The sequence below is a fragment of the Carcharodon carcharias genome, chromosome 25 (genome assembly GCF_017639515.1).
Source record: "Carcharodon carcharias isolate sCarCar2 chromosome 25, sCarCar2.pri, whole genome shotgun sequence".
NCBI lineage: Eukaryota > Metazoa > Chordata > Chondrichthyes > Lamniformes > Lamnidae > Carcharodon > Carcharodon carcharias.
In genome coordinates this window covers 21,101,249-21,118,731 of record NC_054491.1, presented here as the reverse complement: position 1 = coordinate 21,118,731, position 17,483 = coordinate 21,101,249, and the positions used below count along the sequence as shown (strand labels likewise).

Below are 17,483 nucleotides of genomic sequence, written 5' to 3'. Positions count from 1 at the left end.
GCCCTTTCCAGCGCAAGATTGTGGAGAGCGCAGCATGCAACCACTATCACCGACACACGATTTGGGGGGTACTGGAGTGCGCCCCCGAGCGGTCCAGGCATCGGAAGCGCATCTTGAGAAGACCGATGGCTCTCTCCATCACAACCCTTGTGGTGCCCTGGCTCCTATTGTACCGATGCTCAGCTTCTGTTCTTGGATGACAAAGAGGCATCATGAGCCACCTTCTGCTGGGACAGCCCTTGTCACCTAGCAGCCATCCATCCAGCCGGGTTGGAGCACTAAAGAGCCTCGGCACCTGGGAGTGTCTGAGGATGTAGGCGTCGTGGGAGCTGCCTGGGTACCTTGCACAGACTTGTAGAATCAGCATCCTGGGGTCACACACTATCTGCACGTTCAAGGAGTGGAAGCCCTTCCTGTTGATGAAGGCACTCGGCTCACCTGCTGGCGCCTTGATGGCCACATGTGTACAGTCTATAGCACCCTGGACACGGGGGAAGCCAGCAATGGCCGCGAAGCCTCTGGCTTGCAGTGATAAAAGCAAAAAACTGCGGATGCTGGAAATCGAAAACAAAAACAAAAATAGCTGGAAAAACTCAGCAGGTCTGGCAGCATCTGTGGAGAGGAACACAGTTAACGTTTCGAGTCCGCATGACTCTTCAACAGAACTGTTCTGTTGAAGGGCCATGCAGACTCAAAACATTAACTATATTCCTCTCCACAGATGCTGCCAGACCTGCTGAGTTTTTCCAGCTGTTTTTGTTTTTGTTCTGGCTCACTGTGCCTGGCTGGCCTCGTCCCAGGGCTAGTGGATGAAGGTCAACGCATGCATGAACAGAGCGTCTGTCACTTGCTTGACACAACTGTGGACAGCTGACTTGGAGACTCCACAGAGGACCCTTGGAAAGAGCCAGAGACGTAGAAGTTGAGGGAAGCTGTGACCTTTAGAGCCACTGGTATAGGGTGTCCACCCACACAGCTTGCAGAGAACTCAGGGCCTATCATCTGACAGATGGAGGTGCTGAGTCTCCCCCTTGAGAGACAGAGCCTCCTTTGGCACTGCACCTCAGCCATATTGAGGTAGCTGCTTCGCTGCCTGTATACCCTGGCAGCAGGATAGTGGCATCTTCTGTGGCCCCTTCCGCTTTGGGCTTCCTGTTGGCCCTGCACTCTTTGTGCCTGCACCTCTCCTCCCAAAGTTGGCTCCCCTGGAAGCTGAATGTGGACTCCTGGCTTCCTCCCTCTTCTGGCCTCCCTTCCTCCTCAGAGGAGGTGCCTCCAGTGGAGAGCACAACCCCCATTCCCAGGCTAAGGGAAGGCTTTCTGAAAGCTGCAGGCCCCAAAAATGATCTTTTACTCTAGCGTCCTGACCAAGGCTTTCACTCCTGTCCAAGCAGCTGGTATGAGTTTTGAAGTATTCCTGCTCACAAGGCAAGTATTAGTAACTTTCACACTTCAATACCTGAAAGATCACATTCGTGACCCCACTCGCCCCTCTTTTCCCGCCTGTGGGTGAGGTTTATACAAATGTCCTGAAGATCGCACGGGCTGCAAAAAATCGTGTTCAATTGCTGCCTCAAGGGCCTTAAGTGGCCTGTTAATTAATGGCAGGTGTGCCTCAGAACTCATAGCGCGCCCGTCTTCTGAAATATCGCGATGGCGCGGCGTGATGTCAGGACGCTCGCCCGACATCACCGCATCATCTTACGCGTTGACGTGTGGGGGCGGGTCCCGCACGCTAGTGGGAAAATTCTGCCTTTTATTCCTAAATAAGGAGAAACTGTTTCCACTGGCAGGAGGGTCAGTCATCAGGAGACAGGCTTAGGGTTTTATTGGCAAAAGGACTGGAGGAAGATATGAGAAGATTTTTGTTTTAATGAAGGGAGTTAAGATCTGGGATGCACTGCCTGAAAGGGCAGTGGAAGCACATTCAGTTGTGACTTTACAAAGAGAATTGGATAATTACTCGGAGGTAAATATTTGTTAGAGCTATGAGCACAGAACAGGGGATTGGGATAGAGCTGAGTTTTTCCAGGTATTTTTGTTTTTGTTTCAGATTTCCAGCATCTGCAGTGTTTTGCTTTTATCTTAGGGGAGTGGGATTAGTTGAATAGAACCTTTCAAAGAGTTGGTAAGGCTAATGGGCTGAATAGCCTCCTTTCTGGGCTGTATTATTCTGTGTGTTTGTAAACTATACAGGTCAGGTGTTGCCAGATTTGAACTGGATACAGATCTTGGCCGAGGTCAGGTTGGGACAATAAACTTTGTCTCCATGTAAGGGGGAAGAGAAACATCAGCCGAGCCCTCTGTTCAGAGACGAAAATCTTGCGGAACAAGAGGAGGCTGTTCAGCCCTTTGAGTCTGCATCAGCCCTTTGAAGAGCAATCCAGTTAGCCCAACTCCCCCTGCTGTCACCTGGGCGTGGGATAGGTTTATTAGATTAGCTGGTCTTTTCCTGCCCATCAGCGTTGGTGAGATTGGGGTTGCAACCTGTAATCTTGAGGTCATCCAAAGCTCTGCTGCACCAAATCCTGTTCCACTATAACCCCTGGGCTCACTGACCTGCATTGGCTCCTGGTTCATCTTGATCTTAAAATTCTTCTTCTCACTTCCAAATTCTTCAATGGCCTTGTCCCTCCCTATCTCTGTAGTCTCCTCCAGCTCTGCCACCCTCCAAGGTATTTCTTAAGCACCCCCTATTTTAATCGCTGCACCATTGATTGCCTGGGTTCTAAACTGTGAAATTTCTCCTCTAAACCTCTCTGTGTCCCGCTACGCTTTCAAGACATTCCTTAAAATCTATCCCTTTGACCGACTTTTGACCATGGGCAGCAGACATTAGGATAAAGACGCTGAAGAAATTAGAAATGAATAGGCCTGGAGGATTGAAAATTGCAGTTTTCAGAGCTGCTCCCTCACTGGGTGATGTAATATCTCCTTATGTGATTCAGTGCTGAATTTCTGTCTGATAGTACTGTCTGTGAAGCTTTACTGAGTTAAAGTGCTACGTAGGTAGAAAATTACTCTTGGCGGGCGTGACCGTGTGTGCACGACCCAGCCTAACGTGAAATGATGCGCGATGACGTTGGGCGAGTGTCCTGATGTCATCCCCTAGTCCCGTGATATTTCATTCAGCGGGTGTGCGCCGTAGTTGGCTGCGCGCCCACTGACAATTAAAAGGCCTATTAAGGCCATTAAAAAGTTAATTAAGTTCAAATTTACGCTGCCCGTTCAACCAAACGGTTGGCGAGCAGACAAAAAGGCCAAATGGCCTTTACATTTTTTTTTAGGAAACCTCATCCACGGCCAGGGTGAGGCTTCCTAAAACAAATAAAAATCACGTAAAAATGTTATACTTGAATTAAAAGCACGTACCTGCTCATGTGACAGAGTCACACGAGGGGACATGTTTCATAACATTTATAAGATCTTTAATTTTTTTTTTATCTGAAATCAGATCATCTCCCTGAGGCAGAGAGCTGCCTCAGGGAGATTATGTAGCGCACAATCGCGCGTGCCCGGCCCACACTCCTTCTCCCGCCGCACAGACAGTGCTCAGCTCTGCCGCTCGCATTTCACACTGGGCAGGCCATAATTGGCCCCCTAGTGTGAAATTGCCCTCTGGGCCCGATTGCGAGCAGTGGCCTGCTTCCTGCTCACCCTCACCAAGCCCACACGCCAAGAGCAAAATCCTGCCCCATCCTTCTTAAAATTTATTCATGGGAAGTGGGCGTCACTGGCAAAGCCATCTCTAAGTGCCCTTCAGCTGAGTGTCTTGCTAGGCCATTACAGAGGGCAGCTAAGAGTAACTCATTGGTGTTGCTATGGAGCCATGTTTAGGCAGATGTCCTTCCCTAATGGGCATTTGTGAACAAGATGGGTTTTCATGACAGTTGATAATGGTCACCACCATTGATGCTGGTTTCAATTCCAGATTTTATTAATTGAATTTAAATTCCATCGGCTGTCATGTTGGATTTGAACCTGTGTCCCCAGAACATTAGCCTGGGCCCCTGGATTACTAGTCTAGTGGCATTACCAGCATACCACTGTATTCACCTAAATGCAGGTCGCTGCTTGATGTTGATGCTACCCCAGATAATGCCTTATCCAGTAGGTGAGCTGCCTGTTCATTTCTCCTCTTTCACTATTTATTTGGGTAAATGCTTAATGCAAGTGAGTTGTTTTGTCAGGGTGTGTGCATTTGGAAGTGAGGAACAGATTATTCACTTGTACAGATGTTTAGAATTGAGATTGAAGATAGGAATTGGTTGGGTTTTGATTTTTTAATTAATCTCTTCTGTAAATCCAGCTGTTTGATCTGATGGACTGTTTCTATTTTCAGTTACACTGCATGCTCAGGGCATTGACACTTTTTTTTCTCACTTTTATCCGTAGCATTCATACCTCACGTGGACTGAAATTGGGATTCAGGATAGAACCGGATACAATCCCGTGGGAGCTGACTCTCTCCCCAAGATAATCGAAGGTGTTCAGCAGCACCACCCTCAACATTCAAGGTTTGCATATTTTTTATTTTATGAATGGTGCCTTTGACAACCCAGAGCCAGACCTTTTCAGGAGTGAAGTTAGAAGGCACTCCTTAACGTGAAGGGCAGTAGGGGTTTGAAGCTCTGTTCAACAAATGGCAATAGATGCTGGATCAATTGTTCATTTTAAAACTGAAATTGATAACTTTTGGTTGACAAAATTCTAAATCGGAGATCAGCCATAATCTCGTTGGGTGGTGGAACAGGCCCAAGGGGCTGAATGGTCCAAACTCAGACTCAAGGAGACCCTTAAATCGCAGCTAACTCGGCACTATTCCTTGCTTATGTTTCTTCCCCAATTGTTCTGTTTTTCTTCTTAGTTCCATATTTATGGCAATTTGCTTAGATGTTTTCAAAAGAAAACTAGATGAGTGCATGAGAGAAAAGGAAATAGAAAGATATTCTGAAGGTGAGGTAGATGGAATGGGAGAAAACCTGTGCAGAGTATACACACCAGCACAGACTAGTTGGGCCAAATGGCCTTTTTCTGGGTGTTGGATCCCTGGTTTGTTGGGGGCTAAAGGATCCAGGTTGCATATTTGTTTCGGGGTGACTGAGTTGGTACCAAGATAGAAAAGATCAGTAGACCGCTCTTAGAACAAACATGTTTTGTTTATTTACAAAAGGAACTCAGCAGCTACACTTGTGTGCTTACAACTCAAAACTGCCTTCTCTCTTCAGACTCTATCTCAAGACTTCTCTACAGAGGTAGTCCATGCTATTCTGCTATTGGGTATCAAGATCATGTGATCTTACATTACAACATTTGTCATAAAGGTATATTACACATCAGATTACTACATCCCTCCCCCTTTACTCAGAAATACACATCACAATTTAAACAAAAATGAGTTATTTACACGCATCAATAATTTACATAGGCAGCCTTTCTGGGGGTTTTCATATGCGTGTAGGACGTCTCAGCTTCTGATGTTTCATCCGGAACCTCCTTCACTGTAGTCGTCTGAGATCTGGTTCTTCAATGGGTATCTGTAAATCTGTTCATCAACTCTTTCAGGTATAATCACCCCTTCAGACACATTTATACTCGGTTGAGTTCTTTCAGCAGGGGATGTTGATTTGGTCTTGAACACTGGCGGAATCATTCCTGGGTATTTTGTTTCTCCTCTTGTATGATCCACATGTCCCCTTATTACTCACTCTTTCACTTTCACGCCATTACTACATTAAAAGCACTACATAAAATGCCAGTTGTTGTCGTCTGTGGTTGGATGTATCCCCCCAGTACAAATTTCCCTAAAAGCTTCAAGGCAACATGTCATTAAGCATTTCTGGCCTAACTATTGGGTTAGTGTGATTCAGTAGTTGGGAACAACTTGTTGCCAGATGAATAACATCATAGTTGGTTGACAGATTGAGCTTCCCATGATTGTCACATGAAACATAATTTCAACAGCCCAAGAGCTATGAGGGGAGTGGAATAGGCAGAAGAGCTGGATGGGATTTTCCAAATAAACTAATTACAAACCAGTACAGAATGTTGGCAAGTTAATGTAGTAAACCTTCTCTATCCACACAGGAGATGTGTTACCCAGGTTAAAACTTAGTTGGTAAATGCAATCCTTACTGCACTACAACATCGATTTTTCATTGGTCCTGAAGAGAACAGTTTGGTTTTCTTGATTTGCCACTCACACCAGAAGGCTGGTTTAACACCATGTTCAGTCTTATTTGAGATGACATTAGCTGTAATCTATGATCCTGTAACAGACTATTATCTTCCTTGGAAACAGTGGTTAAGCATCCACCACCTCAGAATTGGTCATGGTTGAAGGTGCCACCTTCTCTGGAGATGGTAGATTAAAGCATCTCCATTACAGGACTGCAAGGGCACTTTGTGAAACTCTGCCTTCAGGGGAAATTCACAGGATCCACCCTGTACTCCAGACCCTTTAATCTGGATATCCAACTTAGATATTGAAATTTAATTTGTTATTTTGCCACTACCATACAAAAGGAGAAATGTGGCTCTGAGCCATGTATGGTTCCAGGTATAATTCCCAGTCTGGATGCCAATCCAGAAATGACAACAGTGTCTCTGGTTACCACGCTCCAGAATTAGCTGGAATGGGATTTGAAATCCTAGTAGCTACTGCCTCTATGATGTCAGAGCTTTGGCGGGGAGAAGGGGTAGTATGTAAATATAATTGTAAAATATATTTGGACAAAGGTTTGGGGGGAGATGTAGTATGTCTGCACACGCAGGGCTGAAAGGGTTAATGTGTGAGACTAGAGAAACAGTAGTCTTGAAGGTGAGGATTCTTGATGGCATATAATTCAATGGGCACCATCTGCCATCTGTACCTCATCCAAGTAGCCATTCTGCCAGTGTGGACCTGTCAGCAGGTGAAAGCATCTTAGCAAATCCCAGTTCTGATCTCACCCACACCCACAGACGTGTGCTTTCCGACAGAGGCCACCAGTTACCAATCGGGCTGTAATTTATCACAGATAAAAGTAGAACTGTACAAGAGTCACACACCAACATACTGCCAAAGTAAACCTTCCAAGAAACATCCACATGAAAAAACACAGCAAGAAACAAACAAACAAAGTAGCAGGTAGCTGCGCTCAAAATTCACTAGGTAACATAAAACACCATACAGCCACCCGTATTATTTACTAATTGTCACGACTCACTGGGGATAGTGTGCTGCAATATCAAGCCCTACTGCTCCCTGAGCCATGCCAAATGTGAAAAAGTTTAATTAAACCCACCTAACTGTTTAATTTAGGTTAACAGAATACAAGCACCAGGTTTGTAAACTTGTCTTTACCGGCAATGTAAACAACCTTTACATTGAATAGTTGAAACTAGAGATGTCATCTAAACAGTTTCACATTTCGAGTTTTAATCTTTTCAATGAACGCCAGTGGTTTATGGTCAGTGTAGATTAGTGTTTCTTTGTTATCGTGTCAGATATAAACTTCAAAGTGTTGAAGAAACAACAACAATGCTAGAGTTTCTTTTTTACTGTACAGTACTTCCTCTGCTATTGATTTAGTTCCTTGGAAAAGTCCCCCACCGGCTTCTCTATCTCTAATTGATCATCTTGTAATAGGACTGTACCAACCCCAAGTCGCTAGCATCAATGGTTATTTTAAAAGGTTTGGTAAAGTCAGGGGCGGCCAACACTGGTTCATTTATTAAGATTGTCTTCAGCTTTTCAAAGGCTGCTTGGTATCCTGCCGACCATACCACTATTACCTGTTTTTGTAACAAATTGGTGAGAGGCACCGCTATTGTGCTGAAGTTAGGCACAAACTTCCAATAAAACCCACACATTCCTAAAAACCTCATGATTTCTCATTTAATTTTAGGAATGGGGAATTCTATTAGAGCGTTCACTTCTGCTGTCCTTGGCAACACCTGCCCTTGTCCTACAATGTGACCTGGGAAAGTTACCCCTGCTTTTGCAAATTTGCTTTTAGCCAGATTTATGACTAAGCCAGCCAACTGCAATTGCTTAACTAGGTCCTCCTTGTTGCTTTACGTGTTCTTTTCATGTGATACTATATATTAGGACATCGTCTAGATAAACCACAGTTATGTACTTGAGCTATGACTTGATTCATGAGTCTCTGGAATGTAGCTGGGGTGTTTTTAAACACAAACCGCATGACTAGACATTGATATAATCCACTTGGTGTGACAAAGGCAGATGTTTCTTTAGCCCTTGATGCTAATGGCACTTGCCAGTACCCGTTCAATAGATCAATTTTAGAAAGAAATGAGGCATTGCCAACCCTATCGAGGCAATCCTGTAACCAAGGAATTGGGTACGAACCTATCCTCGTTACTACATTCACGTTTCGGGAGTCTATACAAAATCTAGTTCATCCATCCAGCTTAGGTACCAGCACTACCGGTAAACTCAAGCTACTTTGGCTAGGCTCAATCAAATTATTTTCCTTCATATATTGGATCTCTGTTTCTACCTGAGCTTGGTTCTCTGGACTCAGCTGATAAGGATGTTATTTTATCAGCACTGAGCCTCCTATGTTGACATCATGTCTCGCTAACACAGTACATCCAGGTGTATTCCTACAAATTTCCTTATACTTCCTAAGTAATCTTATTAGATCTTCCATTCCTCTAAATATGAAAACACAGTATCTAACTGTCCTGGTATTTTCGTATTGCTTAGTTGAATTATAGACTCATAGACTCAGATGTTTACAGCACAGAAGGAAGCCATTCAGCCCATCATATCCATGCTGGTCAACAAAGATCTGACTACACTAATCCCATTTTCCAGGGCTTGGCCCATAACCCTGGAGGCAATGGTAATGCAAGTGAATAACTAAATACTTCTTAAATGTTACGAGAGTTTCTGACTCAACCACCCTTTCAGGCAGTGAGTTCCAGACTCCATCACCTTCTGGGTGAAAAAATCTCTCCTCTTAGCCTTCTACCTCTTACTTTAATTCTGTGGCCCCTGGTTATTGAACCCTCTAATAATGTAAAAGGTGCTTTCCTATCCACCTTATATGTGTCCTTCATAATCTCATATACCTCCATCAGGTCCCCTCCCAAACTTCGCTGCTCCAAGGAAAACAACCCCAGCCTATCCAATCTTTCCTCATAGCTTAGACCCTCCAGCCCAGGCAGCATCCTGGTAAATCTCCTCTGCATCCTCTCCAGTGCAATCACATCCTTCCTATAATGTGGTGACCAGAACTGCACACTGCACTCCAGTTGTGGCCTAACCAGCGTTTTATACAGTTCCAGTCCCTGCACTTGCCTTTATTAGCCGAGGCGTAGAATACAAGTATCCCATATGCCTTCTTAACCACCTTATCTACCTACCCTGCTACCTTCAGGGATCTGTGGATATGCACACTAAGGTCCCTCTGACCCTCAGTATTTTCCAGGGTCCTACCGTTCAACCCTTGTCTTGTTAGCCCTCCCCAGGCGCATTACCTCACACTTTTCCGAGTTGAATTCCATTTGCCATTGTTCTGACCACCTGACCAGTCCATTGATATTCTCCTGCAGTTTATGGCTATCCTCCTCACTATTTACCACCCTACCAATTTTCGTGTCATCCATGAACTTCTTGCTCATACCCCCCTACTTTTATGTCCAAACCATTTATCTACACCACAAACAGCAAGAACCCCAGCACCGAGCCCTGCGGAACCCCACCGGAAACAAACTCCCAGTCACAGAAACATCCCTTGACCATCACCCTCTGCTTCCTACCTCTTAGTCAATTTTGGATCCAACGTGCCACTTTGCCTTGGATCCCATGGGCTCTTACTTTCTTGACCAGTCTGCCATGAGGGACCTTATCAAAAGCCTTGCTAAAGTCCATGTAGACTACATCAAAGGCATTACCCTCATCAACACGCCTGGTTACCTCCTCAAAAAATTTGATCAAATTTGTCAAACACGATCTTCCCTTTAAAAAATCCATGATGACTATCCCTAATTAATCTGTGTCTCTCCAAGTGTAGATATATTGTGTCCCTTAGAATCCTTTCTAGTAACTTCCCCATCACTGAGGTTAGACTGACTGGCCTGTAATTTCCTGGTCTATCCCTTCCTCCCTTTTTTAATAATGGGACAACATTAGTAGTCCTCCAGTCCTCTGGCACCTCACCTGTGACCTGGGAGGGTTTGAAAATTACTGCTCAGGCTCCTGATATCTCTTCCCCTAGCCTCTCTCAACAGCCTGGGCTACATCTCATCCAGGCCTGCGGATGAGGGGCAGGAGGTTCAGGAGGGATGTGAGGAAAAACTTTTTTACCCAGAGGATGGTGATGGTTTGGAATGCGCTGTGTGAGAGGGTGGTGGAGGTGGGTTGCCTCACATCCTTTAAAAAATACGTGGATGAACACTTGGCATGTCATAACATTCAAGGCTATGGGCCAAGTGCTGCTAAATGGGATTAGGTCGGTAGGTCAGGCGTTTCTCGCGTGTCGGTGCAGACTCGATGGGCCGAAGGGCCTCTTCTGCACTCTGTGATTCTGTGATTTATCTACTTTTAAGGCTGCTAAACCTGTGAGTACATCCTCTCTCTTTGTTAATTTCCTCCAATATTTCACAGTCCTCCACCCTTCTGTCTATATCTGCGTCATCCTTTTCCATTGTGAAGACTGACGCAAAGTATTCATTGAGGACTGCACCCATGTCTTCCGGGTCCACACACACATTACCTCTATGGTCCCAAATTGGCCTAGTTATTCTCTTGCTCTTTATATATTTAAAAAAACCCTTGGGGTTTTCCTTACTCTACCCACCAATGTTTTCTCATGCGCTCTCTTAGCTTTCCTAATTTCCTTTTTAAGTTCCCCTCTGCACTTTTTATACTCCTCCTAAGGACTCTGCCGTATTGAGCCCTCGGTATCTGCCATAAGCTTCTCTTTTTTCCTTAATCTTAACCCTGATGTCCAGGGTTCTCCGGATTTGTTCTCCCCACCACTTTGTCTTTACGGGAACATATTTGTCCTGTACTTTTGCTATTTCCTCCTTAAATGCCTCCCACTGCTCTTAAACAGTTTTCTGCAAATTACTGCTCCCAGTCCACTTGGGCCAAATCGTATCAGACCTTAGTAAAATTAGCTTTTCCCCAGTTTAGAACTTTTATTCCCGGCCCAACCTTATCCTTTTCCACAACTATCCTAAATCTAACAGAGTTATGGTCACTATTTCCAAAATGCTCTCCTGCTGATATGCCTTCCACCTGCCTGGGCTCATTTCTGAATATTAGGTCCAGAACTGCCCCCTCCCTTGTTGGGCTTTCTACATATTGACTAATAGAGTTCTCCTGGATGCAGCATAAGAATTTTGCTCCCTCCTTACCTTGCACACTAAAACAATCCCAGTTAATATTTGGGTAGCTAAAATCCTCTACTATTCCTGCCCTATTATTCTTACATTTCTCTGAAATTTGATTACATATTTGATCCTCTATCTCTCCCTGACTCTTTGGGGGCCTATCGTACATACCCAACAGCATGTTTGCCCCTTTTGTGTTTTTTACTTCTACCCATAATGCCTCCTTTCAATATATCATCCCTCCTCAGTGATCCTTTGATCAATATTACAATCCCCCCCCCTTCCTTTTCTATCTCCCTCTCTATCTTGTCTGAATACCTATAAGCGGGAATGTTGAGCTGCCAACCCTGCCCTCCTTTTAGCCAAGTCTCGGTCATAGCTTTGGTTCATACTCCCATGTGCTCGTCTTATTCCTCAGGCTCCTTGCATTAAAATATATTCCATTTAGCTTTGCTAAACTTACTTATTTCTTATCCATCCCATGTTTCCTCTGCCTTCCAGACTCTCTCATTAGTGTTTTAATTTCTAATTCAAACTCAGCTTCTCTCCCAAACTCAGATTCTCTCCCCTCTGAATCACTTTTCAGGATCCCACCCCCCCTGCCAATTTAGTTTAAATCCACCCAACAGCATTGGCAAACCTCCCCGCGAGAATGTTGGTCCCGTTCTTGTTCATATGTAATCTGTCCAATTTGTACAGGTCCCACCTCCCCGAGAAACTGTCCCAATACCCCAGGAATCCCTCCTGCACCATCTCTCCAGCCACACATTCATCTGCTGTATCCTTCTGTTCCTATACTCACTACTGCGTGGCACCAGGAGTAATCTGGAGATGACTACCTTTGTAGTCTTGCTTTTCAATTTCCTACCTAACTCCCCAAAGTCTGCTTGCAGGATTTAATTTCTCTTTCTTCCTACGTCATTGACCCAACATGGACCATGACCTCTGGCTGTTCACCCTCCCCGTTCAAAATGCCCTGCAGCTGTTCTGTGACATCCTTGACCCTGGCAGCCGGGAGGCAACAAACCATCCTGGAGTCACGTCTATGGCCACAAAAGCGCCTGTCTACTCCCCTCACTAACGAATCCCCTACCACTATTGCCCTTCCACACTTCTTCCTCCCTCCCTGAGCAACTGGACTACCCTCAGTGCCATGGCCTCCACAGAGGAACCATCACATCACTCTCACCATTTCACAAGACCAATAAGTGGTTTGCGATCGAGATTCACTCGGGGGTTGGTGGGGGGGGGGGGGAGAGAGAGAGAGAGAGGGGGTTCCCTCACTACCTGCCTGGTCCCCTTCTTCCACCTGCCGGTCACCCATTCCCTCTCTGCTTGCATTTCCTTAAGCTGTGGGGTGACCACATCCTGAAACATGCTATCCACAAACGCCTCAGCCTCGTGAAGGCACCATAGTGCTCCCAGCTGCCACTCAAGCTGCAAAACTCGGAGCTCGAGTTGTTCCAGTCGGAGGCACCTCCTGCCCACATGGTCATCCACGCTCCTCTCGTACTCTCCTCTAGGTGCTGCTGGCTGCCTGTCCCACAAGAGTCTAGGAGAGTGCGAGAGGAGGACCTGTAGGAGGTTTGCTCTGTGCACCGCCTACTTCTCCCTCCACCTTACTCTTACTGTCTCTGTCATCCTCATTACTCCTATCATCTGGCATACTTGCTCTTTCCCATCATCTTCCTTGCGATGATATTGCTTCAACATGTTTATCTGACAAAATCGTTTCTTCTCTCTACGCTCAAGAATATCTTATCAGATAAGTTGCTTTACTAACCCTCCTAACTACCTTGTTGGGGCCATTGAATTTCACTTTCAGGGGTTCACCCTGCAAAGGTAATAATACCAATACTTCATCTCCTGCTTGGAACGTCCTAGTTGTAGCTTGTTTGTCTGCCCATTCTTTCATTTTGTCTTGGGAAATTTTCAAATGCTCTCGTGCTACTTTACATGTTCCTGTGAGCCTTCCTTGATACATAGACACATAACCCAACATGGAGGATTCATCCTTCTGCTTTAGGAACTTTTCCTTAATCACTCTTATTTCATGACCATAGATCAATTCTAATGGACTAAATTCAATAGATTCATTCGGAGAATCTCTGGTAGCAAATAGTAAGAAATCTAATCCTTTGTCCCAATCCCTTGGGTTTTCATGACAATAGGTCTTAATCATGGTTTTGAGAGTCTGATGGTATCTGTCTAAAGCTTCCTGTGTTTGTGGATGATAGGCAGTAGACTTTATTTGTTCGATACCCAAACTGCTGATTATGTCCTGGAAAATTTTGGACATGAAGTTAGAACCTTTGTCAGATTGTGTTTCAATTGGTCGGCCATAATGGGTGAAATACAGAGTTAACTTTTCCACTACCACCTTAGCTTTAATCATCCTTAAAGGAATAGCTTCTGGAAATCGGATTGTCATATCCGTGATTGTAAGGATATACTGATGTCCTGCTTTCATTTTGGGTAATGGTCCTACACAACCTACTAATACCCGACCAAATGGTTCTTCAAAAACTGGTATGGATATTAAAGGTGCTGAAACAAAAACAAAAATTGCTGGAAAAACTCAGCAGGTCTGACAGCATCTGCGGAGAGAGAAACAGAGTTAACGTTTCGAGCCCATTCTGAGTTAGTTCTGAAGAAGAAGTCATACGGATTCAAAACATTAACTCTGTCTTTCTCTCCACAGATGCTGTCATACCTGCTGAGTTTTTCTGGCAATTTTTTTTTTTTGTTTCTGATTTCCAGCATCTGCAGTATTTTGCTTTTATATTAAAGGTGCTGGTTTGATTACATGTTGAGGTTTACCTACTGCCTGACATGTGTGACACATTTTAAAAAATTGCACTAAATCCTTATTAAGTCTAGGTCAGGTAAAATGCCTGTTTTTCGATGCTTGCGTTTTCCTTATTCTACATGTCCTGCTATAGCAATTTCATGTGCTACTCGCAATATCTGCTTACGATATTTGGGCGGTTCCACTATCAGATGAACAACCATCCATTCCTCATCCACAGGTCTGTGAGGGTATCTCCACTTCCTCATCAGAACTTCGTTGTTAAGGTAATAGCACTTTGGAACTCCTTCCGTCTCAGCTTCAGTGTGAGCTGACTGTACTAACTTGTTTTACCCTGGATCTGCTTTCTGAGCCTCAATTAATGAATACATGCCAAATGCTTCCTTTGAATTATCCTCATCCTTAAAGAATGTTTTGGCTACTCTAACATCTGCTTGTGGTATTACTTTGACCTCTAGTGATGTCCTTGTTTAGCCATTGCTCTGATCACCACACACGATGGAAAAATACCAGGAACTTGTTCTTGTAACTGCTCCGTCTCTTTAGCCTCTCTCGGACCTTCCGTAATTATGGGTGAAGCTATAACCTTCACTCCTGACAAATCATTCCCCAGGAGCAAATCAACTCCATCCACAGGTAATTTATTAACCACTCCTACAACCACTGATCCAGACAACAAACCACACTCTAATTACTTTGTACGATGGAACTGGGATATACTCTCCACTTATCCCGTTTACCAATACCTTAGCTTTCATTGAACTCTCTGGAGGGAAAACTAAGTCCTCCTCCAGCAAAAGAGTTTGAGTAGCTCCTGCATCCCTTAATATAATTATGGGTTTAGCTACATCATTTGATGGAAAAGGGGTTATATTTCCTTCAGACAAAAACCCTTTGTATCTCTCATCTACCTTATTCACTTCAGTTGCATTCACAGCAGTGTTTAGCTCCAGACCCTTATTTGTAGTTAAAGCTACAATTTGATCTGTGGCATTTTCTTTTTGAGTTCCCTTTTTGGACTCTCTCTTATGAACTCCAATAAGCCCCATGGGCTTTCCTCGCAACTTACAGCATTCTGAACGAGTGTGTCCCACTTTATTACAATGGAAACACTTAGGCCTTCGAGTTTCACCTCCACCCTCAGTACCTTCCTGCCTGATCTGGGGAGGGGTTGATGAAAAAAGTTTAGTTTTATGGATCAGTCATTACTGCTGCCTGACCAGCAGTTGCAACCCTTTGGTCTTCAACATGGGATCTTATTACAGAAGATAAGGAGTTTTTAAATTCTTCCAAGAGAATGGTCTCTCTGAAAACTTCATAGGTAATTTCAACTCCTAATGTTCATATCCACCTGTCAAAACTACTTTGCTTAATCCTTTCAACTTCAATGTAAGTTTGCCCAGGTTGTGTCCTTAAATTTTGAAACTTTTGTCTGTACGCTTCAGGTTCCAACTCATATGCATTCAAAGTGACCTTTTACACCACTTCATAATCTCTAGAAACCTCCTCTGACAGTGAAGCATAAATTTCCTGTCCTCTACCTGTCAATTTGCTCTGCATGGGCAATGTCCAGTTTTCCTTTAGCCAGCTTATCTGTTTAGCTATCTTCTCAAATTAAATAAAGAATGCTTCAACATCTCCTTCCCCAAACTTTGGAAGAGCTTGTACAAATTTAAATATCTCTCCACTAGGTTTTAGGTTAAAGATTTTCCCATCATCAGAGCTTTCCTCTGCATCTGATGTCTCCTTTTTAAAATCCAGCTTTTTAGGCTGGTACTGTCTGTCTCTTTCTTTCTCTCTTCCATTGATCAACCTGCCTAATTGGTTAATTTAGTTTAACAGAATACGCTTGTAAACTTAATAAGTAAATAGCTGTTCATTGAACAAATTGTCTTTAACCAGTGGCAAAAGAAAGAAACATGAACTGCTAATTTCTAACTCTATAACATAAACTCTATCTGTTCTTAAATCCCTATACACGTGCACACACACACACACACACACACACACACACACAGACACATACATAAGACACACAAAAACATGGATTTTAAGGGTGGGATAAAACAGTTCAATAGCACCAATTCCAGAGTACATGATTCGATGGGTTGATTTTGATCAACGTCTGTCTTCCAAATTCCTTTCAGTTCTTGTTCCAGGCCACCACATATTGCATTCATTTTGGAAATTCCAGGATGTGTACTGTGAAGTTCAGATAATGATGGCTTTCATCCTTTTGGAGGAACAATCACTCGAGCTCCCCACAATAAAATATCTTCTTGGCTAGTTATCTCGTATCTTCTCTGGAAATGCGATTTCCTTTAATCAGATTCTTATTTTTGTGACCAACCATGAAGAATTTGATTTTGCACTTTGGATAAGACCGGGTCTCGGTTTGTCCAATCTTTAATTTGTCTAATACGTATCAGTGATGAGCCCAAGAAGTTCAATAACAAAACAATTCTTGAGGAATTGGAACATCCTCATCTTTTATCTACAAGGGCAAACGACTGAGTGCGTCTGCATTTGCAATTTGACTTCTGGGTCTATGGATAAAAGTATACTCTTACGCTGCCAAGATCAATGCCCACCTTTGTACCCTTGCCGAGGCTATAGGGAGTATAGCCTTGTCTTCACCGAATAATCCTAATAATGCCTTGTGGTCCGTTATGATGGTAAAATGACAACCTTACACATGTTAATTAAACTTCTTAACACCGAAAATGATCTCTAGGCCTTCTTTTTCAATTTGAGAGAGTACCTTTTTCTGCTGTATTGAGTGTTCTTGACACATATATCCTGTAGGTCGTTCTGATCCATCGTCCATTCGATGGTAAAGCACTGCTCCCACTCCATAGGGAGATGCACCACACGTTAATATCTGCCCTTTTTTTGGGTCAGAATATACTAGAAGTGTAGATGATTGTAACAACTGTTTCACTTTTGGAAAAGCTTCTTGTGGTGTTTATCAGGACCATCGCTGGATTTTCTTGAGCAAGTAACACAGTGGTGCCAGTTCTGTTGACAAATTAGGCAAGAAGTGTCCATAATAATTGATCATCCCCAAGAGTGATTTCAGTTCGGATGTATTCTTTGGCGCTGGGGCTGTTTTAATGACTTTCACTTTTTCTTCAACTGGATGTCAGCCTTGTGAATCCCCTGTGACCTAGGTAAGTTACTTCTTACGCTTGGAATGTGCACTTTTCTTTTATCAACCTCACTCCAACCTGTTTCAAATGTTTCAAAACTTCTTCCAAGTTCATCAAATGTTCCTTTTCTGTGAGTCCAGTCATGAGAACGTCATCCAAATAAATTACAACGT

General features: G+C 43.8%; 1 protein-coding gene across 7 annotated transcripts in view; it reads left to right on the top strand.

Annotated features, from left to right (window-relative positions):
- Nucleotides 1–17,483, top strand: part of LOC121269647 — a 52,223-nt gene that overhangs the window by 24,026 nt on the left and 10,714 nt on the right. For 4 of the 7 annotated variants that reach the window (XM_041174408.1, XM_041174407.1, XM_041174405.1 and 1 more), the window contains one exon: nt 4,396–4,517. In XM_041174408.1, coding sequence (XP_041030342.1) covers nt 4,396–4,517 — 122 coding nt within the window. Of the gene's footprint in view, nt 1–4,395; nt 4,518–14,381; nt 14,428–17,483 lie in introns of all 7 variants that reach the window. The other 3 variants (XM_041174410.1, XM_041174409.1, XM_041174411.1) reach the window with 1 other exon arrangement.